Source organism: Labrus bergylta, chromosome 13, assembly GCF_963930695.1.
Source record: "Labrus bergylta chromosome 13, fLabBer1.1, whole genome shotgun sequence".
Taxonomy (NCBI): Eukaryota; Metazoa; Chordata; class Actinopteri; order Labriformes; family Labridae; genus Labrus; species Labrus bergylta.
In genome coordinates, this window is record NC_089207.1 from 26842289 (window position 1) to 26870227 (window position 27939).

General features: G+C 38.9%; 1 protein-coding gene across 3 annotated transcripts; it reads left to right on the forward strand.

Annotated features, from left to right (window-relative positions):
• Positions 1 to 9030: 9030 nt before the first annotated feature.
• tank (TRAF family member-associated NFKB activator) lies at positions 9031 to 13947 on the forward strand. Of its 3 annotated transcripts, none has more exons than XM_065962406.1 (8): positions 9031 to 9188; positions 10183 to 10324; positions 10568 to 10676; positions 10839 to 10909; positions 11680 to 11738; positions 11856 to 11974; positions 12496 to 12899; positions 13519 to 13947. In XM_065962406.1, the coding sequence occupies exons 2-8, from the start codon at positions 10226 to 10228 to the stop codon at positions 13669 to 13671; spliced, it is 1014 nt and encodes a 337-aa protein (XP_065818478.1). In that variant the 5' UTR covers positions 9031 to 9188; positions 10183 to 10225; the 3' UTR covers positions 13672 to 13947. The 3 variants fall into 3 exon arrangements, with proteins under 3 accessions (XP_065818478.1, XP_065818479.1, XP_020499843.2); XM_065962407.1 differs by having other exon boundaries at positions 9046 to 9372; XM_020644187.3 differs by lacking the exon at positions 9031 to 9188 and having other exon boundaries at positions 9379 to 10324.
• The last annotated feature ends 13992 nt before the right edge of the window (positions 13948 to 27939 follow it).

Below are 27939 nucleotides of genomic sequence, written 5' to 3' on the forward strand. Positions count from 1 at the left end.
GGGGGGTAGGGAGAGGCAATTGAAGCACTATACCTTTAATGAAACAGTGAGAGCTAAGGTCATCTTTGATCCTTGCGTTTATGTAGCATTATCATAACACCATGACAAACCTAAAAATGTATTTAATATTATTGGAAATGATTGTTATTATCATCCATTCTTCTCAATAATCATATCATTTGCACAATATTTTCCATTTCCCTAGCCTGTCCTGAAATGTAAACCTAGTTTAAATGTAAAGCCTAAAGTATATGTAAAACTAGATTGTTTTTCAAAAGGCCAACAGAGGAACAATCAGATATCCAAAGACTATGCTGTTCTCCTTTCATTATAGATGCATCTTTAGATTGCACATGCACCATTTCCAAAACAGGTTTAAACATGCAACGATGCAAAGATGTCAGTAACCGCTAAAATCACAAGCCAAAGACACACAGATAGACAAGCTCTCCACACTCCCCCCCCCCCCCTCTCCCTCTCTCTCACACACGCACGCACACACACACACAGGGTATTTCCAAGGGAAATAAGAGAGTGAGGTTATATCAGGACATTGTGCCACTTGTTCTCACTCTTTCCTGAACTAATGAAAGCCGCCTATACTTGCAAACAAAGCTGAGGTATATGAAGAAAGTGTTGCTCTCAGTTTTGTCCTCACAAATCACAACAGCAATTACAGTCTCACAGCTCATCTTGTGAAACGCAGTGGATTCATGTTTGATTCCTAAGAAGTTCCACAGAGTTATAGCAGCTCCAGGAAGCTTTTAGTAACACTTCTGCGGCTTCCTGCCTGGAGGGAAGGTTTGGCTCGGGGCGTGTGACCCCTCTTTGGCAGCAGCAGATTCATTTCCCCTGGCTTATGACTGTAAATCAGCCACAAGAGAAAGAGAGCTGTGAGTGCCAATATATGTGTGTCACACATTGAAAAAAAAGAGCCACATTCACAACTCTAGTCTTTCATTGAGGTGCTGATGTGGGGGTGGTGTTCATGACAGGCCAACTCAGTTATCCAAAAATGAATGAGTCACTTTACTGTTTCTTTGTAGTAATGGTTGAGGATTTAATGAACCAGAAACATATTATGGCATGAGGTTCAGATTTAAGTTTGATTTACAGCAGTGGAGAATTAGGATATCATCATCTGCAAAATCCATGCACACAGCAATCTAAATCTTGGGTATCTATATTTATATATATAAAAGACAGCATTAGTACACAGTTATGCATTTAAGCAGCTGTATTATAATATCGGAAATACTTTTTCTGGTGTTAAATAAAACATTTGGCAAAGGGATTCAGCCATCAAGAAACAGGAAATTGAAAATCACCTACACCATCTGATGTGAGACACTCTTTATTAACTCCCATGAATGTTATATTCACATATAAAGATATGCTGAAGCTTTGATAAAATCACTTTTCCTTGAAAGGAAATTAAGTTTAATATGGGGAAAAAAAATCATAAAGAGAGTGTTGAAAAAACAAATGTTATCATTATATCAAAGAAACTACTATTTTTCATTATAAGCTGAATTGTCACCTAGGACTTTGAACAATAAGGGTTTTTATTTATTTATTAAACGCACATATCTGAAGCTTTCCTGAATCATTTCAAATATATGAGCGGAAACACTTGACAGCAAGCAGGAAAGGTTTTATTGTGCAGCTTGGCCTTCATTTTTCCCTGAGAAAGAGAGTCATATGTGTACAAAGGCCGCTCTTTCAGGCTTGACGCTGACATAAAGAGCAGGCCCACTGCGCTCTTTCATTGTGTACATTCTGCTGCCAGGCAACTCTCCAAACTTTATTGTAAACACTGTGTGGTGCTGTTCAGCCTCAGCATAATGCCATTGTCCACATTCTCACCATGGCAGTTAATACATTCAACTTGACAATGATTGAAAGTTTACTTTAGGGGAGGCAGCCTGCTATACGATTACAAAATATATTACCAACTTGCCATTACTTTGCAAAAAAAAAGTTATGCTGCCTCCCAAAATAGCATTTACACTTATACATCTTTATAAAAAAGCCATCTGCGGGGTGAAATTCATACGATCAGAGAAGTAGACTCTGCTATTTATGCACTAAGGCACTTTTTGACAATCTTTCTTTTAAAAATATTAGAAATCCCACTGATTATGTAGCCTACATTTTAATTTTTATGCAATCTTTTTTCTTTTTTGGTCATCTGCTAAACGCTTGAATAATCTCAAATGAATCCTATCATCATAAAAAGTCCATAGATTACATAAATAAACAGTCCCATGCTGTTTCATCCTTATCCCACAGGAAGTACACTAATCCAACAAAAAGCATAACGAAAAGATAACTGATAGTGTGAATACATGCTTTGTGTTTCCTCATGCTGGTAGAAATTGTTTATGAGGAGCCTTAAGTCTCCTGCTGATAAAATTTTCATGATCCTGAGTAATGAATCGCACCACAGGGCTCTTTATGTTCTCAGAGAGAGCTGCAGGTCAGCTGAGGACTTTCCTCCTTACCTCATATGGCCTCTCACTACTTCAGTGGTGTTTCATCTATACTGACTTTTTAAACTATTTTATCACATAAAGCAACATAACTGACATGAAAACACATGAACATAGAGCTAGTGGCAACAATATTTGCAGTTTTGAAAATGATATGGATTAGCTAAATCAAAAAACAAAACATGGGCTCAGTGTTTAGTTAAACCCGCTCTCAAGAGCAACAATGGTTTCTTTATCAAGTACGATAACGAGAATTCTGCTTTTTGTATGCTGTGTTTGCACAGTATAAATCAAGTCCACCCATTCTAACAAGAACATGCAGTACTTAATGCGAACCACCACAGTGTATCTCGCTTTGCATGTATCGTGAATATTGAGGGAATCGGACACATTTCCCTCAAAGAAGAAATAAAAACTCTTAGTGAGTCTGATACTGAAATATTTGACCTCACCCTCTGTAAGAAACAAACCACTGTGACCCTTGCTTTCCGTATGGCTATTGATTTGGGACATCAAAAATTCATTCTAGTGACAAATTAGAAATCAATACAGGTATTTTGAGAGGGACCACTTATATATTGCTTGCTCACTTTGGGGGTATTGGACTGCTGCCATTGGTTGAATAAAATGAAAATAAAAGGTGTGTGTGTGTGCGCACCAGAATATAATCAAACTTGACCAGAAATAAAGTGTGTGTTGAACAATAAGACCTCTAAAATCTATTAATGGTAAAAATGTGTTATGTATGATATTGATTCGGTGATGCTTGAAGTAGCAGGGTATATGGTTTATCATCTCTGTTCGGGTGTGTTAGAATTGGTTTGGTTGCATATAATGTAAACTACATTTGGTGAAATGAGAGGTTTGTGGTTAGGCAAGAGGAACAAGGAGAGAACTTCCTTTTGCTATCAATCAGGAAACCCAGCAGAGTTTTCTCGCAGTATTTCTCCTGAGGCCAAAGGAAATGAAGAGCAACATCTTATTTAGTGTCCCTGTACAAGCTCATACAAATATGTTTCTGATTTTCATCTGTAACGCATAATAATGCCCCACAGGTCTGTTGCATGTCTTTAAACCTCCCTGGAGTTTGGCATATAAAGTTCCCTTTGTCTAGCAGTGTCTATAAAACTGCAGAGCAGCTGACAACCTCAAAAGGCCCAATAATGATTTAGGACAAATGACAGATCCTGTAAAATTCTCAGAACTACAGAATTGTCTCACAGTTCCTCAACCTACTCATCCCCACCCCCAAATAGCAGGAAGCCCCTGAGGCCATGAGCCTCAACCCAAACAATATAGTGTGCAGCTTTAGCCTCCGATGGAAACCAAAGAGACTCTCTGGTCTGCTCTGAAGTCAGACACACACTTACTTTAACTAAGAAATAAATACACATTTTCTTTAATGTGAGAAATTGTACAAATAGGTAACACAATGCTTTTGATGCGTGCTTTTCAATGGGGGTTTTATTTTGCAAGCACAAAGCATAAACTGTTTATTTTTCCCTTTTATGTTCATTTTCTTGGTTTCTTGACAGCGTTGTTCCTCTTCATTCTCTACCACCTTTCTCCTGGTTCCTGAAATCTGATCTGTGTGTGTTCCCCCTGCATTCCTCCTCCTCTCCCCCCCTCTTCCTCCACCCACCGGCATGCCAGAGTCCTCAGCTCTGCCCTCTGTCTGATCTTGCGTTTCTGCAGACCTACAGCAGATTGTTTATTTTGCCAGACACAGAGGAAACATGGATGGACCCTTCATTGGCCTTAAGATTTACTGCTGAGCTGCAGCCCGGCTCCAGAGTGATGTGTATCTAGAACAGGGCCCCTTCAGACAGCAAGCTTAGTGTCCTTTTTGCTGCAAAGGATGCTGGGATCGCCCTCATGTTACTGTGCAAACAAATGATCCACTTATAATTGTGGATATTAAGGAACCACATTACACCAATATCCTATAAGGGACAAAGGGCAAAAACCTCACATTTGACCCCTCTCAGATGTGTTCTCCAGGGTCAGCTGGATGATGCTGGAAAAAAAGGACACCACATTTCCCTGGAGATCATTTCAGCTGAAATTTATGATGCCTCTCTGCCTCTGATGTCCTCTTGAAAGTGGTGAGGTCAGGGTCTCGGAGAAAAGGCGCTCACTTAAGAGAACAACATCTCTCAGTGCACTTTAATTGTTAGATTGAGTGTTGATATCAGTTTTAAGTGGCTACGCGTAACAGAGATTGATTGCAGGTCTGAGAGGGAACAATTAAGCAACAGCACAAGAGAGGAGGTGATTTGTATTGAATATGAGCAACGTTTGATTCTGTCATTGGCACAAGTCTGCCAGCAGAAAGTTGAAAAAAAACAACAACAGAGCCTGGAGTGTGATATTGCCTCATGACCCATATAAAAATGTATAAGCAACAAGATATTATAATTTTTTTTGAAAGTCTAATCTTATTTAAAGCAACATATCAGCATTTTCTGGCACTTGTGCTGATTTTGTATATCAACTTATAACCAAAGTTAGCTATTTTCTTTAATTTCACATTTATATTTTCCATTTGTCATGCAACGAGTAATGAAATAATCTATCACTTGGCCTGTGTGATTCTGAGGTACGGACTTGATAAAAACAAACTGCATGGTTGATATAAGGTTTTTTTTAAAGCAAAATGGTTGCAAACAGTTTTAAAATACAAAGCAACACTACAGTTTGAATGGATTGTTGGAGCACCAGTGCACTGTGGTCTCACATAAATACCTTCTCTGTGAGATGAGAGGAACGATTGCCTCTCTGCTTATAGTGTGCTGATAGTTATGCATGCAGGAGCTTTGTGGAGGCAACTCTAAAATCTGACTCCCGGGTTTAAAATGTGCATGCCCTCTCAGTCCTCAGACGCAGTCAGACGAGCTCCTGCAGCGACTCTCAGGTCCGATTTGAAACGTCTAGTTGAGAATGTTAAAATAAGACAGGTCACAGAAGGAAAAGTGAGGGAAGCATATCAAGCTCTTGCTTTGAAAAAAACAAAGGAAAGGAAAGAGAGATGGAGCAGATTGCCACATGGAAGGGAGAAGCGTATGAATCTGTGCTTCTCTTTTCTTTATTGCAGTTTACTCGTTGACATACAACAGGTAAAAATAAAGAATATTTCTTTCATGTGATGAACTTTTTTCCACAGCATATCTTTATCCCCAGCATCAGTAATAGAATTTCCCTCTCAGAAAGGATGAACAAAGAGGGGCTTGAAGACTGAACAGAAATAGAAAATGATACTTGAGGTGAGTGATTGTGTGGTTATTGATATGACTCATATGCCTCACCCCCTGTTCAATTAGCAAAACTTTGCTTCTCTGTATACCACAGTCTGAATGGCTTTTTTTCTTCTGAGAACCACAAGACAATAGTTATATCAGATTGTTGTAAATTGAGGGTTCAAAGCAAAAATGTGAAGCCCTTGAGATGTGCTGCTGCTCTCCTCCTTAAAGGAATTCTTTACGTGTTTTATATGAATTGAGGTTGTTTGTAGCACTCTGGATGCATAAGTCATTCAAAGCAGGATCAGAGGTTGACGTTGGAATGTCAGCAAGGGTCAGAGATGAAAACCTTTGAGGCAGGACACCAGAAAACGATCCTCAAAGCAGCCAGGCCACTGGAGTCCCACTGTGTTAGACTGACCACACCAAAAACTCTGTGCCGAGCTATTCTCAAACTGATAATAAAGACAAAAAGCGTTAATCAGTGTAGTCTAGGACTGGAAAAATAATATGTTCGCCTATTTAAATTGTGAAATGACTCACTGTCTCTAAAAAACACTTAAAGAAAATTATATTTGATCTCATCTGTGCAACTTCAACATAAAAGCTGACAATTTTTACCTATATAATTCTACCTCTTGCGAAGTATTTTGTATTTAATCTTTTCATATTCAAGACTAGTAATGCTGAGTTAAATCCTGGAAACTCATTCTTAGTTTTGATATTTTTTGTGCTTATTTACTTTGTATTTAATATTATATTGTGTTTATCTGCTAATATTGTGTGTTTGGATAACCTGCTGCTGTAACGCCACATCTCCCAGTTTGAGATCAATAAAGTAATTCTATTTTATTCTATAAAAATCAGACCTACACTCCATTTATCTCCCATAAGGGACATACATTTGTCCACTAGAAATCTCAGTATCTGCGCCTCTTGGCCACCATGAAGTCACAACACATCCTGGGAGATCCTGTCGCATATCCCTGAGGAGGGTGCAAAAGAGTTATGTCGGGCCAACTGATGTTTGAAATATTTATATAAAAATGATGGATATTGGCAGAAGACAGAAGTTGAATTTAAAAAAGCTATGCTAATAGTTAAATTTTTCTTTTTCAACAAGACTGACATTGCAAAAGGAGTTAGGGTATTTGCTTGAACACAAACCCCTGCCTGTATGCCTTTAAGGTTAAAACTACTATACAGAAGTTATGAGAAATCACTCAAAGCTGCCATCTACTGGTCGTTCTTCCTTTGCTGCCACTATATTTTGAGTTTCACTTTTCTGTGGGGAGAATTCTCTCTTTGGCACACGGTGCAAAACATGGGAGGCTGGGTGATCAGTTGTATTGAAACTGAAAGGGAATGACACATAATGCCATCAGGTCTAAGCATTGCATCATTTCCCATTTACCTAAAGGTCTCTAATGAAGAAATCAAAAGGCAGGTGGGAAAAATCACTATCACAAATCCACATCATTACTGAGACATTTAACTTCACTGTAGAGCATTAGGTTTTAAAGGTGTCAAATAAATCAAAATCTGAATTTAATTCTTGTTTTTTTAGACTAGAGAAACATGCATGCTTTAGTGTTTTAGATGTATTGACACTATAACTAATTAAGAATCTTTAAGAATGCTAAATGAAAATTAACTGCAGCCTTATACAGTAGTGTAAACAATGTAGACTTGCATATTTCCCCATCGAATTGAAATAACCTATCAACATGAAATAAGGTTTCTTCTTGTTAGGGAATTCAAACATATGGAAAATAACCACTGATGTGAATCACTTTACAGTGAGCATAATGAGGCTTCAACATTGCATGTTACTGAACCTCTGCAAAACACAAGAACCTGATGTGGAGTAATTTGTTGCTACAAAATAGTTTTTAAAGCTCAAGCGTCCCAGAGACAGCAATGTTTGTTTTCCAATGTGTCTTTAAAGTGATGGCTTTAGAAGTATAATGTGGATTACCATATTTTACCTGGGTTATTGTCACTTGATAAAACTATGCTGCTTAACACTTAAAGGTTATATGTTTCTCCTGACTTCTAGTGGTGAAAATGATAATCCAGCTGCAGAGATCAGTGTATTCAAAACACTCTGACATCACTGTAAAGAGTGGTAAAAGTTAACAATATTTATAATGATACCATTTCTTTACAGGTTGTCAGTAAAGCATTTCATCCACAGAATACAAACACAGACAGAATATATTAAGTTAAAGAGATTTTATCTACAATCTATTCATCAAAGATGGGCTTTTTTAAAACACAAATAACACTAAAACATTAGACAAGGAAAGAAAGGAGAAACAAACTGACCCTGAGGATTTATCTTAAGCATTAAGAATAGGCCTTTTTTTACAGCCGAAATTTTCACCTGTTGTGGCAGGAAAAGCTAAGGTGTTAATAACATCAACAATGGTTCTGTAACATTATAGGCCTACTTCCCAGTTAGTCATGGCAGTGTGACAGTAAGCCAGTGTGCACACAGACATAGCACACACGGCACTAGGCAGTTTTCTGGCAATTTATGTTCTGGTTGTCTGCCAGGTTTAAGATGTTCTTTCTGACTTTTTGTGGTATTTAATGAAACAACACATCACATCCAGCCACACGATGAAGCAGTATTGCATGACCCAGTTGATATTGTGCACTTTCCAAACAAATCTTCAGAAAATCTTAGTCCCAAAAATGAACTGTAAACCAACCATTGCCCCACATGTCTGGTGCACATGGCAAACTTATATGCAAGTTTTCTTTATTTTTATTTTGTGTTTCCATATATCCATGCATTTAAATGTTATTGCAAAGCACATCCAATTGTGTTTTTCTTTGGAGAAATGCAATAGGAAATTGGTTGCATTGCAAAAAGCCCATTCTTATTGCATGTCAGCTGCTTGACTAGCCTATTACACTTATTTGCATAGCCTATTTGTTAATGTGCCTTTACCACAGACAGTATTGAACCTGGTAGGCTATATTTATTTGATCTGTGGCCTTGTGGCCTACACGATGCATAATCCTATATAGTGGTGTTTCACAATTATTTTGTAGCTTATTTACGACAATGCATGCTTAATTCTTCTACCAAACGTTTAAGACGTTATACAATGTGAGATAAAATGTTGCAGAGTTAAATGAGCACAGTTTAACCCCTAGTTTTGGGGACAGTTTTCACATGCACAATAGTCGGTTTGCAGACGCGTAGGCTGGAAGAACCCTCAACCAGCTAAACATCCAGCTCTCCTCTGATTGGCTGAGCGCGGGTAAAGGCGGAAGTCTACAGATCGGGGGGATTCCCCGAGGGAAGTTCCCAACTCAAACCAGGCTATGTAAAACATACGGTGCCATATCCTCTCAAGCGCCTCGTAACTTTGCATGTGAAGATTAGGAGACGACGCAGTGGTGGTGTCAATAAAGTCTAACTTCAAGAGTAACTCGAATGAAGGTAAGAGGAGTGTGAGTGTCCGGCAGCAGCGAGGGAAACGGAGCGGAGGAGTTGTTTCTCGGTCGGTTTCTCCACCACCGGTTGAATGAGCTGTTGCTAACTTGGTACTAAAAACTCTAAAGAATACGGAACTGTGAGGACTACGCTTTGAATGACAATTCAAGTGTTTCACTGCTGTTTCTCGGTAGGCTAAAATGTAGTTGACAATGTTCTGTTTTCTGACTGAGTCTCTTGCTTCAACCAGAAGTCGTTTCTGGGTTGTATCTGTGACACAGCCTGCTGTGTAATTCTGACTTTAAGGTTAAAGCTTCTTTATTTATCAATGAGTTCATTTGGTATTGTGACACTGACATCAACCTGTCTTTGTTTTTAATTTTAAAAAAATATATTTTTTTAACCAAATCATCACATCCATGTTGACTATTTCAACAGGTTGGTTTCAACAGTAGGTTTGTTGCTGTTCCCTAATTGTTCCTAAATTAATTTGTTAATGAGTTTGAAAGACAATCTGGATAATAACGAATTGCAGAAGTCAGTGGAGTTGTGCATGTGTAAATGCATTGACAATGTATTTGACAGCAGTTTGCAAACACTCAGCTGCTTGTTTACATCTTAAACACATACTATCTTAAAGAACAAGGCAGCAATTGTTGAAATGTGAATACATGTTTTTGCTTTGCACAGAAGCTTATGATTCACTGGAACTGCAAATGTTATTTGGTAATAATCAGTTACGGAAGTAGGCTATATTTGATCTTTTTTTTTTTTACATAGTTTTCTTACTGGTCAATTTGACACAACTTTATGGAGTTTTTTGTGTTTTTATAATATGTAAAAAAACCAAACACTTGTTGGTAGGGTAATAGGGTCACCATCACCATGTTTTATTGAACTAGTCAAAGAAAGAAAGACAGAAAGTTGTTGGCTGTGTGGTTTGTTTTAGGAATGGATTGTTGGTATATTTCTGGATATTGTTTTTTGATCTTGCTTGTAGGGCTCATGTCTGCTGTGTCAGTGATGATTGTGGAGCACACGGCATGGAAAGGAACATCGGAGACCAGCTCAATAAAGCTTTTGAAGCTTATCGCCAGGTCTCCATTGAAAAGGACAATGCTAAAAAGGAGCTGCAGCAGATGGTAACGACGGCGGGGACATTAGCCAAACATGACAAGAATAGCACCAATAATAAGTTACTCATTGAAACCCCGTTCACTTGCTCTATTTTACAAAAACTATTAATACATCTGAATGAAAATATAACACACACACACACACACACACACACACACCACACACACCACACACACACAAAGTCATATAAACATTGACTGCCCGGTGTATCAGAAAAACAAATATAACAGAAACCATCTTTTTTTCAGGCTGAAAAATACGAGCGCTACACTCAAAAACTTCAGAAGCAGATAGAGGACCAGCAGCAGGTGATTTTAAAACTTGAAGCTAAGTTATCAGCAACAAGACAAACATCAGGTTAGTAAGCTGATCATCCCTCTGCTTGTATGTTGACAGGATCATTCTTTGCAATTAATTGACAACAAGTTGTACCTGAATCATCAGCAATGAAACTCAGTCTGTCAATGCTTCCATCACCTTCTTTAAAAAACTGTCTAAATTGACTGTTTTCTTTCAAAGGAGAGATGAAATGTGAGCCTTGCAACCATCTCCTCGAGGGGGTCAGTGCTTTTAGAAAAACACAGTACTCGGTATGTTTGATGTGATTTGCCAGTGCTTTATTCTATTTTTTTTTTATGCTATGTAAAAAACCAAACTGCAATGTGGTGGCCTCAGAACAGGTTTTTCTACATGCTTACACCCTGAATTAAACATGAGTGCTCTTACAGCTTCCTCTGATATACAGACACACACACGTAAGCAGAACTTCTGCTTGTTGCTCTTACTGTATGTCGACAGGTTTGTGACAGGAACTCATACGACCAATGGAAAATCAATAAAGCAGTGACTTTTATGTTGGGTAAATGGCTTCTCTATCTATACTGTGACAACTTTAGAGCTTTGTCTTTAGGACTCTATCATAACAGCATTACATTTGAGCATTTTATTCTCCGCTCGTTAGGCTACAAATATCTACTTTTTCAAACAAGTATTTTTAATCCAGCAGTTTACAGACAGACACATGTTTCCACATGTCAATATGTTTTATTATCGTACGTCCATTTATTAGATTCAATAATTCATGCAACTGCAGACACCTCCTTTTATTTTGCTGCTGTAACTATTCCCCGCCTCTTCTCTTCTACACAAGGTGTATCCACTCTTACTTCACCAGATGGTGCTAGAGGATTATATCACTGCACAGCTCAGCAGCTTGAGCTTTACTCTTATTAAACAGACCAGGAAGCACTTTTCACTTTCCAGTATATATATATGTGATGTGTCTGTATTAACATTGTGCTCTTATCATTATTGTTGCTAATGATCAATATAAATGCAATGTGTTTTTTTTTTGTTTCAGGAGAATATGGGCACTGCTGCCGTTACAACTAAAATGCCTGGAAACAGCAGCGTTAACAAGTATGCGTCTCTCCTTGCACACATTTATTATTATTATTATTTTTTAATAAATATTGAACATGACCTTTTAATTGGAGGTTGTTTTCTTTTTAATCACTTTTTAATATTTTTTGCCAGTCAGGACATGCTTGGTGCATTTGAAGCCATTCAAGGGAAATTCCGGCAGATTCAGTCGCTAACCAGAAGACAAAAAGATCACCTAAAAAGATTCCATGGAAGAAGTGATACATCAAGCGGTAACATGCATAGCTGTTGTTGTTTTTTTACCTGCTGTTTTTTTTTTTTTTTTTTTTTTTAGGTCTGCGCTTAAATATGTTTGTTTTTATTAATTCAATCACTTTAAAGTGAATGTGTTGGAATGAAATAGGTTTTTATTCATCATAACAGCTTATGAGTTTACATGTTTTTTTTTTGTTCTCTAAGATAATTAGATGGCAACACCTTAACTAAGACTATACATGAATACTTTATTGCCCTCTCGAACTATGGCTGGCCTCCAATGTGAAAAAGTGTGGATAGACACATTTAATAATTCCACAGGAAAATACATGATGTTGTTCCTAGCAGGGTAATAATGAAACCACATTTTTCTCATAATAGTAAATACAATGTGATTGAATTAGCTCTCTCTACTTATTAAAAGGACCCTTTTTATCTTTTAATGTGTGCAACTTCTAAAAATTAGCCAAGCTTAAAATGTGCTTCAACATTTCCGACACCGTTTGTGATATTTCATGTTTTATCTGCCGTCTGACAGATCAGCAGTTCTCCATGCCCATCCAGTGCACAGACCGCACAGCGGAGGCAGAGAGACCCTTCTCCACGGCTCTGAGGTCAGCAGTGGAAGTCCCGCTCCCACCCACGTCTCTGGCGTCTCGTGGCGCCAGCCCGGAGGACAGAGACTTTGTAGACTCTCTCAACAAACTTAGCGTCAAATTCCCGCCCCCTGCAGACAGTGAATACGACTTCCTGAACAGCGCTCCAGAGAGACACATCGGCCTGACCGCGCCCCCGAAGCGACCTCTCGGCGGCAGCGGCGTGCCCTCCACACTGACGGAGGAGGAGCCCGTCGATCTGCCCATGTCTTTTGTCTATCCTCCATCCCCCTCCCACTCCACATCATCCTCGCTCTCCCAGGAGGGCGTGTGGGGACCTCAGCAGGTGAGAATCACAGGAGAAGGTCTGAGGAAACTAGTAGCAAATTATCAGTTTGTGATTGGTCTTTGCTAATGGAGGAGTGAAACGGTGTGAAGTCCAAAAAAAAAAAAAAAAAAGAAGAAGAAAAAAAAAATCCCCTTGGCTTAACTGTATTACTGTGTAATGTGTGCAGATTCTTTTTTTTACTTAAGCATGGATGCTCTGGTTATATTTGGCATCTTTGCTAGAATGTGTGAACCAGATGGAAGCACGTTAGAGTGTCTGAATCTGATACAACAAGTATGATGGTTAAGTGGGATTTTATTTGCTGATGTGTATAAATGCTTCAATAAAAAAATGTGAATGACATGCTGCGAGATCTAAAAGTACGATTCCTTCCCTGGATTACATCACCACGCACATTTATAACAGGAAAACACACAAATAGTAAACGCTCGAGTCTAGCAATTTGCCTTTCTGTTATTTCATATTTAGGCAGACTTGGGTTGACAGAGGACATGTTCATGTGTTTCCTGAAGCAACTTTAAGGCCAAGCATACCAGCATACTTTGATAGGGCGAGTGTGAGGATTGTTTAGCGTATAAATAATATATATTCTTCTTTGGTTCCTCCTGCTCTGCAGCCCCTCTGGAGCCCTGAGCTGAGCGATGCGGGCAACGTGTGGACTGAGCTGGCTCCCGATAAATGTGCTTTTTGCCACGCTGTGGTTCCTCAGGGCCGAATGAACAGCCACCTCTACTCGCATTTCTCGCCCAAGAATGAAGCCGAAGACTGACATTGGAAGCAGAGACTGACGGGCGAAGGCCTCAAGTACTCCTCACAGTATTCATGGTCTAGTCCTGCCTGCCACGAGTTATATGCGCTGTAATGGATTTTTAAAGACATTGCAATAAGACTTGAATACATTTATTTAATACTGAAGAATTGAATGGTACACTTCTTTGCCCATTATATTTTTCTAATATCGTGCTGAGGTTTTCCTCTAGTTCTGAGTGAAGATGATGCATTTTATGGTATATATGAGCAAATAAAGCCAACATTTACTCTCTTATTGAATGTTTTAACGCTTTCAAAAAATATATGAAAATATTTCAATAGATGTAGGCTACATACGGTGGATATAATGTGCATTTAACTTTCTTAAACATTTTCATACTATTGACTTTTTAAAAATGTATTTACAACGAGAATTTTCTGATTGGCTTTAAAGAAATATATATTTTAAAATAATTTCTCCCTCATTTGTAAGGGGTAATGCTATCTTTAACACTTATAAATCATCATAACATTTTAATGCTTTATGTCGTTATTAAAGCAGGCAACACAGATGGCTAGACATATCATTAAACACCAGCTTAATGTTTAGTTGGATGCCCAAAAACTTGAGTGTTTATGTAGTTCTGTTTTTTAATTTTTTTTACCTTAGTTCAAATTCAACTTCATTCAATAGAAAAAATCAACATGTAACCACATGATTTGAAATAATTATGAAGAAAGACGATGTGTCAATGTGCATCTTCTACAGTTCAGTACCTTACATTCGACTAAACCCGGGTCTTTTCTATACAGGAGCATCAGCTTTTGCAGTATTTATTCACACCTCCACAAACAATTGCAGTGATTTCCAGCATTCAGTGTGAGGATGTTTGAGGGAAAAGGAGACCCTGTGTGTTGGAGCATTGTTGTTGCAGAGAAGACCTCGCAGCCCTTCTGCTATGGGTTGGTAACACTTGTGGTGGGTAGATGAGCTGGTGTGAAGACTGCAAACAACCTTTTTTTTCCCCTTCAAAAAAAAAGTGTTGGCGTGTTATAACTGACTACTCATAATCGCATACTTCTAAGAGTACTGATTGATTTCTATCTTAACCGGTATGTAGTGCTGAGCATTTCTCTATGTTTCAGAAATAGCTTTAAGGTGTGTGTGTAAAAATGTGATGAAGTAATGCTATCTAGTCTACCAAACCACAACACATAATAACACATCGTCTGCATACAAGTAGTATTCAATCTTGTCAGATGCGGCCGCTCTACAAATTGATCAAAAGTAAATGTGCAAAAAATAGCAAATTTTTCCAAAACAAACCACATAATTTTACATTCCACATCACTTCATGGACACTTAGGGGAGAATGTATTCATATTTTTTTTGGCAAGTACATATCCCTAATGATGCTGTCTGGTTAATCTGCGAAGAGTTGAACATTGTGCAGCCTGCATGCTTTTCTCTCTGGGATCATGAACAGCTGCTTGCTCATAATTATGTTGTCATTCATTGTTATTAAGGGGAGGAAACTCGTAGTGACAGCTAGTTTTTTTCTTCTTCATGTTTCTGCACACTGTATATCTATACCTGCTCGTGGGCACAGTAATGAGAATTGTTTAAGATAACCACATATATGCTCTAGGGCATTTTTGCCATCATTTGAAGTAGAATATGAGATATAAGTGCCACTTTCCTCCATGAAACATTGGGTACTTGAGGAAGAAGATTTGAAATAAATTCAAGCCCTCCAAAAAAATGAAAGGACACACACACACGCACACACACACACATAAAAAAAAAGGATATGGATTGAGAGACGGAGAAGTAGCAGGCTGATTACAAGGTGTCAAAATTGCCAGGAGCAAGAAGGTGAAAGCAATCAGGGGTGAGAAGAGTGCAGCATTCGTGAGGGGCAACTAATTATCCATCTCATTTGTGGAGAGAGGCATTTGAGGCAGCTCGAGCCCACTGAATGGTGACAGATTGGTGCGGAGGAGAGGGGAGGTGTTAGAACAATGGAGTCCAGCTCACCATCATTACTGCATGCTAATCAGCAGTGCTTCTGCACCACCAGTCGCTGTTGCACAGAGTTCGGGGTGGCAGGGAAGTCAGCGGCTTCAGGGGACTGTAGTCGTCCTCAAGCAGACAGAGAGAGGGCGGAAAGGGGATGAGCAGTACAGCCGTCGGCACTCTTACCTCAGCTTATGGTATCCTGTAGGTGATCCTGTAAAGAAGCTGATCTCTGTAGCCTGCAGACACAGCTTGTGCTTGCAAGATGAGCTGATGCTACTGGAGTGTTTCTAAGAGGATTGAGTTCTATATAGGGGTTTAATTAATCAAGGTTTCAAGTTCAATTATAATTTTTGCTTCCCATGATCATGAAAACATTTAATGTAATCAAGATTAAATTTACTTTACTGTGCCGCATGCCATGTTGCCCTTGTTTTCTCCATAGGTTTTGTCATGTGTGGTGTTTCAAAGTGTTTGGTGTGCCACCACTACCTCAATTGTTTGGTATTATTTTAATATATATATTTTTCCACTTGTACATTTTTCATGTATTGCTTGTTTTTTAACGTGTTTATTGAGCAGCCCTACTACAGGGTATAATACTTAACACACAATGTGGTGATGTGCAGTTTAAATCATCAGAATTAAGGTTGACAGAGTAACTTTTGAGATTTTGGACAGTAGTAACTAATTTAAAAGCTTATTACATTATCTACCCAAATGGCTATGCCACATAAAAATAAACATCCAGTCTAGCAAATAAAAGTGAAGTAATTCAAATCAATCAAAAAATTTGATAGAACACATAGTAAATATTGAAATATGTATAAACATGAAAAAAAAATAGACAAATAACCACTTTCAGGATTTAAAAATATTTTTCAAACTGGTTAAAAAAATTACGTATGTTTCAAGTTCTGCAGCATTCATTGATTCATTAATATGTTAAAAATGAATGAGCACATTGCAAATCAAGTTTGTACCCATTCAACACACCTCAAAGGAATTCATTTTTGTTTTCTAAGTAATATTCAGCTTTGTTTTGGATGAATTTAATAATGTCAAATTTGTGTTCAAGCTGGGCATCAGCACAACAACAATGTTGTTTACAGAAGGAGCATGCAGCTGTGTCTTACATTTTACAAGTTACTATAGCACCTTCTTTAAACCACAATCTAAAACAGCGTCTCCAGTGACAAGCTGCAACATTTATGTCGAGCACTGTCACAATCAATATGCAAACTATAATCCAGTTGTGCACAAAAGGGAAGTCTCTCCTGATTCATCTGCTGAAGGTTTGTTTACATCAGTAGTGATTGAATACACGGCTGTTTAACTGGCCTGTACCAGGAGTTTGCAAAAAAAGTGAAAATGTTAATTTGAAACATTGAATTCTGTCCTTTAATTTATTACAAAAAGCATTCATGTTGCCTTTGACAGAAAAGTTTTTGTTTTTTTAAATTGCTTTTAATCTTAAAAAATAAATAGTTTCCTTCCTGTTTTAATTCTTGCTAACAATATTTAATATACATCATCCATAATTCAAACCGACATGATCTTCTTCTTAGTGCTTTAAATTTCATATTAATTTATAATATAAACTATATTATTATAGCTATTTACAGCAAAAATATTTGACAAATTTTCACATTATTTTACAACCACACCTTTTCTTAATTTGCCTGTGATTAGTTTATTATTACACTAGAGCCAGATGAGGTACTATTTCACCGAGTCATTATTTCCCAACAATAACTCTTCTAAATATTTAAACAATGTTATCAGATCGTGCCATCGCTAAGAAGATATAACACCAGGAGGAGGAGAAAAAAGAGATTGTCAAAAGGTCTAATCAATGGAAACAAAACAAAGAGATAGCAAGTGGAGTAAGGTCACCAGGCTACAATGGCCTCTTCACATCAATGTCATTTCGATAATTAACAACTTAGAGAGAAGCATATTCAACTGCCTGTGCACTGGTCACCGTTGGCATGAGAGACTGCCAACTCTCATGGCGTTGCGAGCTGCGAGTATCACCTCACAGTTGTCCTGCCATGCGTTGGGCTCCTCGTGCTCTCTGTCGCAGAAGCGCTGGGGCTGACTTTTGTGTTCGATTAAATGTGTTGAAGCCATCGATGTGCTGTGTGCAAAGTCTCAAAACGGCCCTTCTCTCCCCCGTTTGTGTTTGTTGCAGTGCTTGGTCTGAGAAAACCCTGATTTCTGGAGCAGAGATTTGGCAGTCACAGCAAGTGATGACAGAGGCAGTGGTGAGATCGCACCCAGAACCCCAAAGGAGGCTCACATTTCAGGCTTCTTCAATACACCAAAGCACTGATAGGTGATGTTTGATGAAGCCATTGTTCTGAGAATCCCATTATTCAGCCGTTGAAGCTGTTGTAGTTAACTCGTGTTAGATTTTAGAGCTTGATATCCGTAAACTTCTGAACTTTTTAAAAGACATTTTGACTGCCAATTTGAAATAATTCTAGGACCAAAAGTCTGGCTCTCAAGATGTCATCCTCTTGTTATTTTATTGTCAGTGAACGTTGTTTTTCTCCTCGACACACGGGGGTGGGTTGGAACATGGGGAATGTTTGCCGAATGGCAACTTGCAATTGAAGGGTTAAGGCAGCATGAAAGAATCCATTCTCGGTTTAATGACCTAGCCCTTGCTGGGCGAGGACATCAGGGAACATGCTCTTGACTTGTACTGAATTTGCCAATTAACACCTCCAATAACAGGCTGCCTCTGAACATCACCAATGTAGGGAGAGGAGGAGCAACTCTCCATGCACTTTGTTTTTCAGCCTCTGATCCTGTAATGATGGGGTTTGGAAATGATTTTGCACATATACACTTAGAACGCTTAGAAGATGAGAATGAATCATTGCAATAGCTGTGAGATTAGGCCTCACTGAGGCTGGCAATGACGTTGGAAATATTTTATTCATCTACATGCTGCTGCTCGAATCCTTATGCAGTTATTGGATATTCTATTTTTCGCACATGCCCATATGGCTGTGTGCAGCTTCAATTAGACACATGGCTGGTATCTAAGATACACCGTGCCTGATTCCTTTTGTCTCTCCTTTCTTATTGTCATCCGTGAAAGCACTAAACAAACAGCGCCGTCCCTCGAAAACGAAAGATTGGAAAAAGATCCCTTTAAAATAAGATCCCCCATTCTAATCACCCCTTCGGTTTCGCACATGCTTATCAGACTCCCAAACAACACCTTGTGCAGGTGTGAATATCGAAATCCCCCGGTGAAAATCACAGTGGGTACTCTTGTGTTGTCCTGGGAGTCCTCTCACATGCAGCAGTGGCTTTTTCAGAGGGGGCAGAGATGCTACTAGCTAAAGGCAACTGCAGAAACACCTTTGGCTAAGTGTAAGGTGGACATCCTTTTTACACCAAATGTGCTTAATGACTGAAAAAAACTGCCACCCAGATGTAATTGAAAAAGGCTTCAGTGTGCAGTAGCTGGTTATTGCCCAGTACAATTACACCATAACACAGTGGTTTCACAATTCATTAGCAGCCGCTTTAACAATATACAATAATTGAGAGATAGCTGCATAATTGATAGCAGTTCACACCATAGGGAAAGTGCACCGATCCATCTAATGATAGTAATAAAGTGGAGTGGGTTAGGACGCAGAAGTTAACACTTTAAGGTGTGAGCAGTTTACAACTGTGACGACAAAGGCCTCATCCTAACACTTCATCAACATAACAGATACAAACACTGCGAACATGTTAGTCATGTTAGCGAGGACTGAGGAGATTCGCCATCAGATCATTGCTCTCGTGTTCTCATGCCCGGCCACCTTTTTTTTTTGTCATGCAGAGAAGAATATGAACCCAGTTAGAGACGCGACACAGAAAATCAATTCATTTATTCAGTGTTAAGAAACCATCTGGCTTGATTAGGAGCTGAAAGTCATCCCTGGCAGGCCACTTTCCTGACTGACACCTCATAGATTTAGTGGGAGGACGGCTTCATTTTGCTTCCTTTTGCTCGGCTCAGACTGCACGTCTCGTCATCTTGCTTGCACTCTTAAGCTCAGACGTGAACTTGAAAAAAAAAATCTTCCACTGGCTCGGTTTACCTCCGTTTGTCCTACAAAAAGATTAAGCATATCTGGATTTTGTTTATTAATCTTAGATAGTGAGATGTAACACTTTTTGTGTTCTCTTTGTGGAAGCTGTGAAAATGGCACGCCATATGTAATACACTTGCTTGCTGTTGGTCTTGCCAATTCCCCCAAGATCAGTGATTCCTGTGCCAACCCTCTCACTCTCTCTTTGTCCTTGTGATTTGATTGAGCTTGTTGGATTGGACCAGTTTCTTTCTTTTTTTCCTTTTTTTTTGATGCTGTGTTTTGTGTTAAATCTGTCGATTTGATGTCGCTCTCTGTCCAGTTAAAATAACCATTTGAACCAAAGCATACGTGTTCATTTATACCTCTGAGTGTATTTGTTAAAATCAGTCAAAGATAGTTAAAGCAGTGATTAAACAGCAGGAAAAAAAAAAAAAAAAACCTGAAGCGCACAGGAGGATTGTGTTGTTCCACTTCTAATTCTGCACAAAACAAATTGGCTGCATATTTTTGTTCACACCTTTTGTAACCTGGGGATAGCAAGCGCAGTCTCCCTCGTCATACCTGTGACAACAACCTGCAAAGTGCTCCCAGCGCCCTAATCTGCGAGCTAGAGACCTGCTGCTGCTGCATGTAGATGTTGTTTTCTCGTTCCTCTGCTGCTTGTCCCTGTGGTTTTTTACATTCACACACCCACTAGAATCACACAAGGTAAAAGAGAATATGTGTCTTTGCAAGCTACCATTTTTTTTCCCTTCCTGGAAAACGTGTTAGTGTTGAGCAGAAAGCAATAAAGGCAAACTGATGGTGTTTGATTTAGAAATGGCAGTCTGACCATGATTTTAGCATCAACAGATGGCCAGTAGATTGGTTTAAATGAGTAACACCACTGCCTGCTTTAGAGTTGGCTCAAGTAGTAGAGTAGTGTACTACTGTCTGATCAGATCTCCTTGTGTGAATGATGATGTCACCATGATAGATGCTACTCAAGTGGGATCAGACCTGCTCAGTGATGCCTGTAGAGATCATCTCAGGGAGATCCCTGTCTGGCTGCATTATTCAACAATACTCCCTACCTCTCCCAGGGAAAAGAAGGGACTGTTGAATATTTGAAAGAGAGCATTTGATTTTTTTATTTAAGTGTATAGATGTGGATGGGAGATGGGGGGAAAAATAGAGATAGTGCCAGTCAGTGCAGCCTGGACGGTCACCAAGGCAACTTGCCGAGTTTTTCAAAACTGATCTACGGGACTTCTTGGCCGTCTCACTGGGGGACGATTTGGAAAAGTGGGCTTCTTTGAGCGCCTTTTGACTGTGACTCCTAGTTGATGGATCATTGATCATTTCAGTCTCATATTTACAGCCATTAATTAGTTTGAAATTGGACTAAACAGTCGAACATAGAGCTTTTAAGTCACCTGCATATCTCTCTTCGTACAGCTCTGCTGCTTGCTACTTTCTTTACACATTGCACATTTTAACTCATATTGTAAGGAAACAGGGTTAGTGTACATTTATCTTTTACTGCCATGTTGTTGTAAGTAGCCCACACAAAATCTGCCTGGTAGCTATGAATGTTTGAGGGATGTACAAGTGTTAAAGTTAAGAGACTTCATCTTCCTTAATTTCTTCTTCTGTGGTAATTCATCCCTATTGCAGCCTGCCCTCTTATAGCTACAATCCCTTGAAGGTGTGGTGGATGTAATTTATTCAAGTCATGTTTTGAATCCTCATAAATCCTCTTATGTATAATTTTCTTTTGTGTATATTTTCATTTCCCACATAGTTATAATATCTGTCTTAACCAGTTAGTATGTCTCTTTAAACTGGGGCAGAACAATAGTTGTTGTGAGCGTAATTGCTGCTAGCTTGAGGTTACAGCCTGCTAAGCTAACATATGTTGTTAAGGCCTTTTTGTATTTAGTGTAGTATCTGGAGCAGGCAGTATGGGGATTCTGTTTCACTATATGTTTACATATTTCTCACAGTGTTATCATGCCCATCTTAACATGTCAATATTATTATTTTGCTGAACTGGGGCAAAAAAAAATGTTGTTTTAGGAAAGATTGCTGCTAGCTTAAAGTTACAGCTAACTAAGCTAACTCCCTTTGTGTTGTATGTTTTTTAATCAGTGTGGGAGCTGGAGCAGGAAGTTGAATTAACTCTGAGGATTTTTTTTTACATGCGTTTATGAAAATCATCAGTGGTCAACCATAAAGAGATGCTAGTTTTCTGGCATCCCCATCCATAACCACCAAAAGTCCACAGGTAACATCAACACAATGCTCTTTAGGCTTAACTAATATTAGACATATAAGTAAAAGGTATTCTGAATCCCCTCTGGACTCCTGAGCTGTTTGTTAAACCAAACGCGTCAATATTTCAGTTGCAACATAAGAAAGCAAATCTGCTCATTGATAACGTACCCAAACATTGTGCCAGACAGTGATAGCCTATTTTCAACGACAGCGTAAAAAAAACAACAACAACATGGCTGCAGAACCACTGCTCAGATCCTGACGAGCCAAGCTGACTATCGATCCATCTGGCTCCAAAGACACTGTCATGTCACCTTTGCATTTAAGTGTTATCTTGTCAGCTTCAAATGATCTAGCTGTCAGATCTGGAAAAAGCCGGCCTGGGTGATGTTGCTTTGTCTCTAATGTACAGCTGCTGCTACAACTGATTACACCATACCTAAATCCAGTGATTAGACTGAGTTTCATGCGTTTGATAAGATTTTCAACATTTTTCATAGTTGTAATATGCATGACATTTGATTATTAAATCTGCAATGTCAGTCAGTTCTCATTGTATTCTAGCTTCATTGTCGCCCTGCCTCTTGTATAATTAAAAAGACAACAGGGTCAATGTTATCAGAAGCCCAGTAGCAGCTCAAACTAAGTGCAAATTGCCTCAGCATTGATTCCTCTTGTATGGCAGACATAACTGATAGCTAAAGGGGTCGGGATCCAGCGTCGTGGTGATGGGGCATAAACTCTTTTAGCCGCAAGTTGTAGTAACAGGATGAAAATTTGCAAGCACTGATTCACTGCCCGCTAATGACAACACTCTACATTAATTCTCATGTTTTAACTTACATTTTTAAACCTTCCATGATTTATCTTTTTTTTCATACATGAATCATTGTATGGTGTCCAATGTCTAATTTGGTTCCTTAGCGTAGCGCCTGGAAGCTTCCTGGTCATTTAAAAGACCACATCATGTCCTGTTGGAGACACTGAGGGCCGGAGAGAGTGTCAGGTTGCTATCAAGGCAGTAGTAGGACACCAGCCAGACGTTCACACTTGGAGCATCCTGGTGAGGCTGTGAAGATGAATTCTGTCTTGATTTTTTACGGTAACGTTTGCATTTGTCATCCTTTCAAATCTGTGTGAAGCAGTGGCACAGTGTGATACATTCTGGGTGCCATATACTGCATGGATTAACATTTACAGCTTAAAGAAAATAATCTGTACATTTCCTTCTTTCCAAATCTCATAATTGGCAAAAGTTTGCAAGAAAAGCCACATGTTTGTTTGTGACAGCCTGGATGTGAGCGCTGGAGACATAAATCATGTCACATTTATTTTTCCTCTCAACTTCTCTTCCCAGTAGAATTCAGAACTGATCATTAACCTTTCCTTTGGTTCCTTCCCTTGCCTGGTCACATTTCCTCTCTATTTGGTTCCTGGCCCCATATGCCACTTTCTTATTTCCTGCTTGCAGACAGCAGGGAGTAGCTCTATTATCACCTTCCTAGAGCTGTCTTTGAATGTGAGAGGCAATTCCATTTCACTCAGCCATGGGGAGGAGGAGGAGGAGGAGGAAGAAAAAAAAAATGCACACCATAGAGCACTCAAAAATTGGTCGAGGGTTACTTTATGTAGTCGGATGTGAGACTATGTTCTTGATTCAAAGATTTAAGCATTTTACAAAGCATGATGCTGGTGTTATTGCACAAGAGTTCTGAATAAGAGCAAAGGTTAAGTGTTGTGTATCATGTCTGTTTGTTGTGTGAACACGTTACTATTTATACATCCTCTTTTGAGATATTAACAATGCTAAAGCAGGTATATTTCACTGCTGTGAAGTTGTGCTAAACATGCCAAAGACGTCTTTAATGCTTCCACTCGACGTTGTCTTTTCTCTCTCTCCATTTTGCGACATTTTACTCAAAGCCTGTGTGTGTTATTTTTGGGCTCCACCTTCATCTTTTTTTTCTAGCTTTTATCAGCGTCTCGTTCTTTGGACTGCGAGGGCTCTTGACAATATTGCTCCTGGATAAATTAAACATGAGTTACGTAGAGTGATAATCTGTGGGCCTCTCTTTTCACACTGCATTCCCAATGAGCTGCGTGTTGGCCTGGTGTTGTTGCCTGTGATTTTAATGAAGATTATTCTTGTAACACGACAGTCGCCTGTTTGCTCCTATTCTCCCCAAATATTTTCTCTTTTAACAGAGATTTTTTTTTTTTTCCATTTTTTTTACGTGATCCGTGCAGCATTTGTATTTCATTTTTAGAAATATTTTTCTGTGGCAGGTCAGTCACAGATAAATCTTGGGATATAATCAAAAGATATCGAGGTGCCAAATTGTGAATGCTGATCCTTTGAGAACAGGTTTTCTGTGTTGTTGTTTTTTAAAGATGAAAGCTTTTAATTAGCTTCAACCTTGTTTTATTATCATCAATGCACAGCTTTAATTAGACTATTATTTCATGTTTTAACCCTATCAAAGGAAAAAAAAAAAGGAGTTACTGGATTGGATCGGCCTGATCTCTATTGTTCAGGTTAAGGCGGACATTGCTCTGTAAACCTCTGAGGAGCCTCAGAGGAGTAAGTGCACACTTGATGGCATGGCCACTCTTAAAATGGAACTGATGTTTTATAAATAATTTCAAAGTAACAAACATCAGCCCTCACAATCACAGCCATTCAATGATATTCATTTGGCATAAGTCAGTTTCATTTCGGCGTGCTTTTCATCAGAAATGGCTTAAAAACCGGAGTTAGTCTGAATTTTTTATGCTGTGGGCTTACTGGGGACAGTGGCCGTGTTCTTCACTCGCAGACGTCTGACAGTGCATGGCAGCAGAAATAACAAAATGGTCACAAACCCCAGCTGCACTCCCCGGGTCACACAAGCTCTTTAAATATTAAAGAGAGACTAGCAACAAACCAAACAGTTGATAACGGGTCAGAAGCAGGTGATAAAAGAAGTTTTGGTCGGGGCATTAGCCTTTCTGCTAACTTTGGGATCCCTGACATTATATCCTCACAATTTGTTTAGTAACATCATACACATCAGAGAGCATGAAGCAGTTTCAGGTTGTACTCTCAGGGATCGTCGTACCCAGAGGAATACAGTCTTTCACAAGTGTTACTCTGCCACCGAAATCTGTACGAGGCGAAAGTCACACATCTATAATTATGCATTCATTTTACATACCATTATCTGTATTCATACCACTTCTTTAATGGGGGGGAGGGGTGGGTAGCTTAAGAATATTCTCCCATTGACTTAAACTATTTTTACCATTGGATTTGGAAAATGATCATAATGGCACTTTCCTGTAAGGCATAGAAACATGTGAAGGATAGGGATAGAAAGACAGAAGATAAAAACAACTGAAAACATGTGAGTGACAGTGCTAATGTTTATCAAATGGCATGTTTGGGGTATTTTCACAGAACTTTGGTTACCATGCAGAAAACTGTATATTCAACAATATAAAAAAAAAATATTTTGAAGTTACTTTGGGAAGTAATAGCAAATTTAAAAAGACAACGTATTCACTGAGAAGCAAATAGTATAAGGGAAAAAAGGAATGAGTAAAAAACGAATTCAAATAATACAGGTCTCTTAATTATCTTTTTTTTAATGTAATTTATGACAAAAGTGCATTATAAAATGCTTGCCAATAATTTGGGGAAAATTATTTGATGATTTATTTAATTGTGTGACAAAAAAAAAGAATTGTGAAAGAAAATATACTTTCATGTCTATGTGTTATTTGTGGATGTAGCATCTCTGTAGTGCAGGCTCAGGTTTGGAATAAGCACAGGAACCATTTCCCTTTGCATTTCCTCTGAACATCCCACTCACCTGTCCTGAGGTTAATTTGTTGTGAGCTTTGTGGTAAAGAACCCCGGTTGGGCTGTGCTCTGGCCATCAATAATGAGCAGGTGTAGGAGTGCACTGCTGCGTATAGACGCGTGTCGCTGTGTGTCCAGGGAGGACGACTAATAAGGGTTTAAAAGCCACAACTGTCCACTCCGCCCCTTAGCAGGACTCCAGCTGTCCTTTTTTTCTGTCAGAGAGCACCCTGATTCCCTGTGACAGAGCGGATCACTGATGGCAGCAAACCACAGGGGGCGATAGTTATGTTAGCATAGCACAAACACCTCCTCACTTAATCAGATTAGCCATGCTAGCTAATTAAAGACTTAAGCTAAACACAGGTTTTGTGATCTTGTTTGTTTGTTTTTTTTTAAATCAAAGAGCCAGGAAAGAAAGAGAAGAAATACTTCACTTTGATTTATTGATGGAAATTGCAATGTGACGTCTGGCAAACAACATATAAATAAGTTAAAGGCCATCTTAAATGCATTCCCATGAAATTTTTAGTGCCGCTGTAATATAAGCCACTACCTGTCATGAATCCCAAATAACCTTGGCTCTATCCTCTTAGTTGAGCCCTAGTGCGCCTCATTCCTTATTACTGGCCTGACAAGGAAATGTTTACCCATCCGACAAGAGACAAGCCATTTCATAGTCGGGAAAAGCAATTTCACCTGACTGGAGGAGCACATGATGTCCCCCATATCCTTGCTGGCCATAATTTTGTTGTCATTTTGTGTGCTGTGATCATATCATCGAAGTGACAGTGCTGGGCATTAGGTAAAATCCCTAAGCTGGTGCTCACTTTCAGGCTTTTTCTCTCCTTGTCATTCACATTGATTAGATTAGACCCAGGTGGGAAGCAGATTTCTTTGGCCCAAAAATAAAGAAATGGTGATACAGGTACAGGAAAAAAACAGATTTTTTAAGATAAACAGATAACCCCTTATTTGTATTTTTGTAATGTTTAAAATACATTTTTGTATTCTAACTGAAGTTTGAAGTATATTTCTCATGGATTTGTTCAAATTCAGGTCCGTATCTAATCTTATACTGAACCTGCACTGAAATACTCATTTATTGATGCATTTACAACAGCTTCATCATCATTTCTGGAGGGTTAATACTGGTGTAAACGCAGGTCAATGGGACCCAGTGCATTCAGCTAATCTGGTCAATTCAGTGTTTGTACAAGGCATCAGGCACAGATCCCAACCTGCACTATATAATCCCCCTTGAGGGGCCCCACGAGCACAACATATCACCCTACCCCCCCCTCCTCCTCTTTGGTTATGTCCACTAGCTGAGTGGGCCAATAGAGAGGCAGGACTTAGGCTGATAAATAGGCACCAGGAGCACCTAAGGGAAACAAACTGAGTCACTGCACGGGTGTTCAACAATTGGTTGGGGGAAAAAAAACAACTACTTTGCTTATTAAAGATTAGTGATGGAAGTGAACCATAATCCTGTAATGAGGAGATCAAAAGAGCAACCTCTCTTTTCTTGCTTGGATGCAGACAAGCCCGTGCTTGCATGTTTCACAGGAATAGATTGCTGGACCCTATAGCCTCATGCAGTAATGACCCCTCCTGTTAGCTTCAGAGATTCATGACTGTTCATTAGAGATACAGACTTGATGTAGATGTACCCGACAGTGAGGCGGGCCTCCGTCGCTCTGCATTTAACCCTGCTTTGGTTAAGACTGTTCCAAACACACTTGCTAGTTATGATAGTGCAGAAGAACTAAAGCAAATGTTTTTTGTTTTTTTTAAATCAGTTGAAAATATGCATTTTAATGGCTGTATACTGCTTCATATTGAAAAGTGTGATATTTCACAAGAAAGACGCCTGTCATACATTTCAACACTGAACATTGAACACATCTCATTGTTTAAAAAAATAGTGTTATATAAACACCTCACAGGCATCATAAAGGTGGTATTGAATCTCATTACTATATAGAGTGCACCCACTGAACTGGACGTTTATAAATGCAGTTTTCAAACAAAGGCTTTAAAATCATAGAATGGACTGTATTCAAG

What these genes read in the sequence shown, in the direction of transcription:
- tank (XM_065962406.1), top strand. Translation starts at nt 10,226, where the DNA reads ATGGAAAGGAACATCGGAGACCAGCTCAATAAAGCTTTTGAAGCTTAT. An exon ending in AGCAACAAGACAAACATCAG is followed by an intron (nt 10,677 to 10,838) that starts GTTAGTAAGCTG and finishes TTTCTTTCAAAG; the next exon opens with GAGAGATGAAATGTGAGCCT. An exon ending in TTAGAAAAACACAGTACTCG is followed by an intron (nt 10,910 to 11,679) that starts GTATGTTTGATG and finishes TTTTTGTTTCAG; the next exon opens with GAGAATATGGGCACTGCTGC.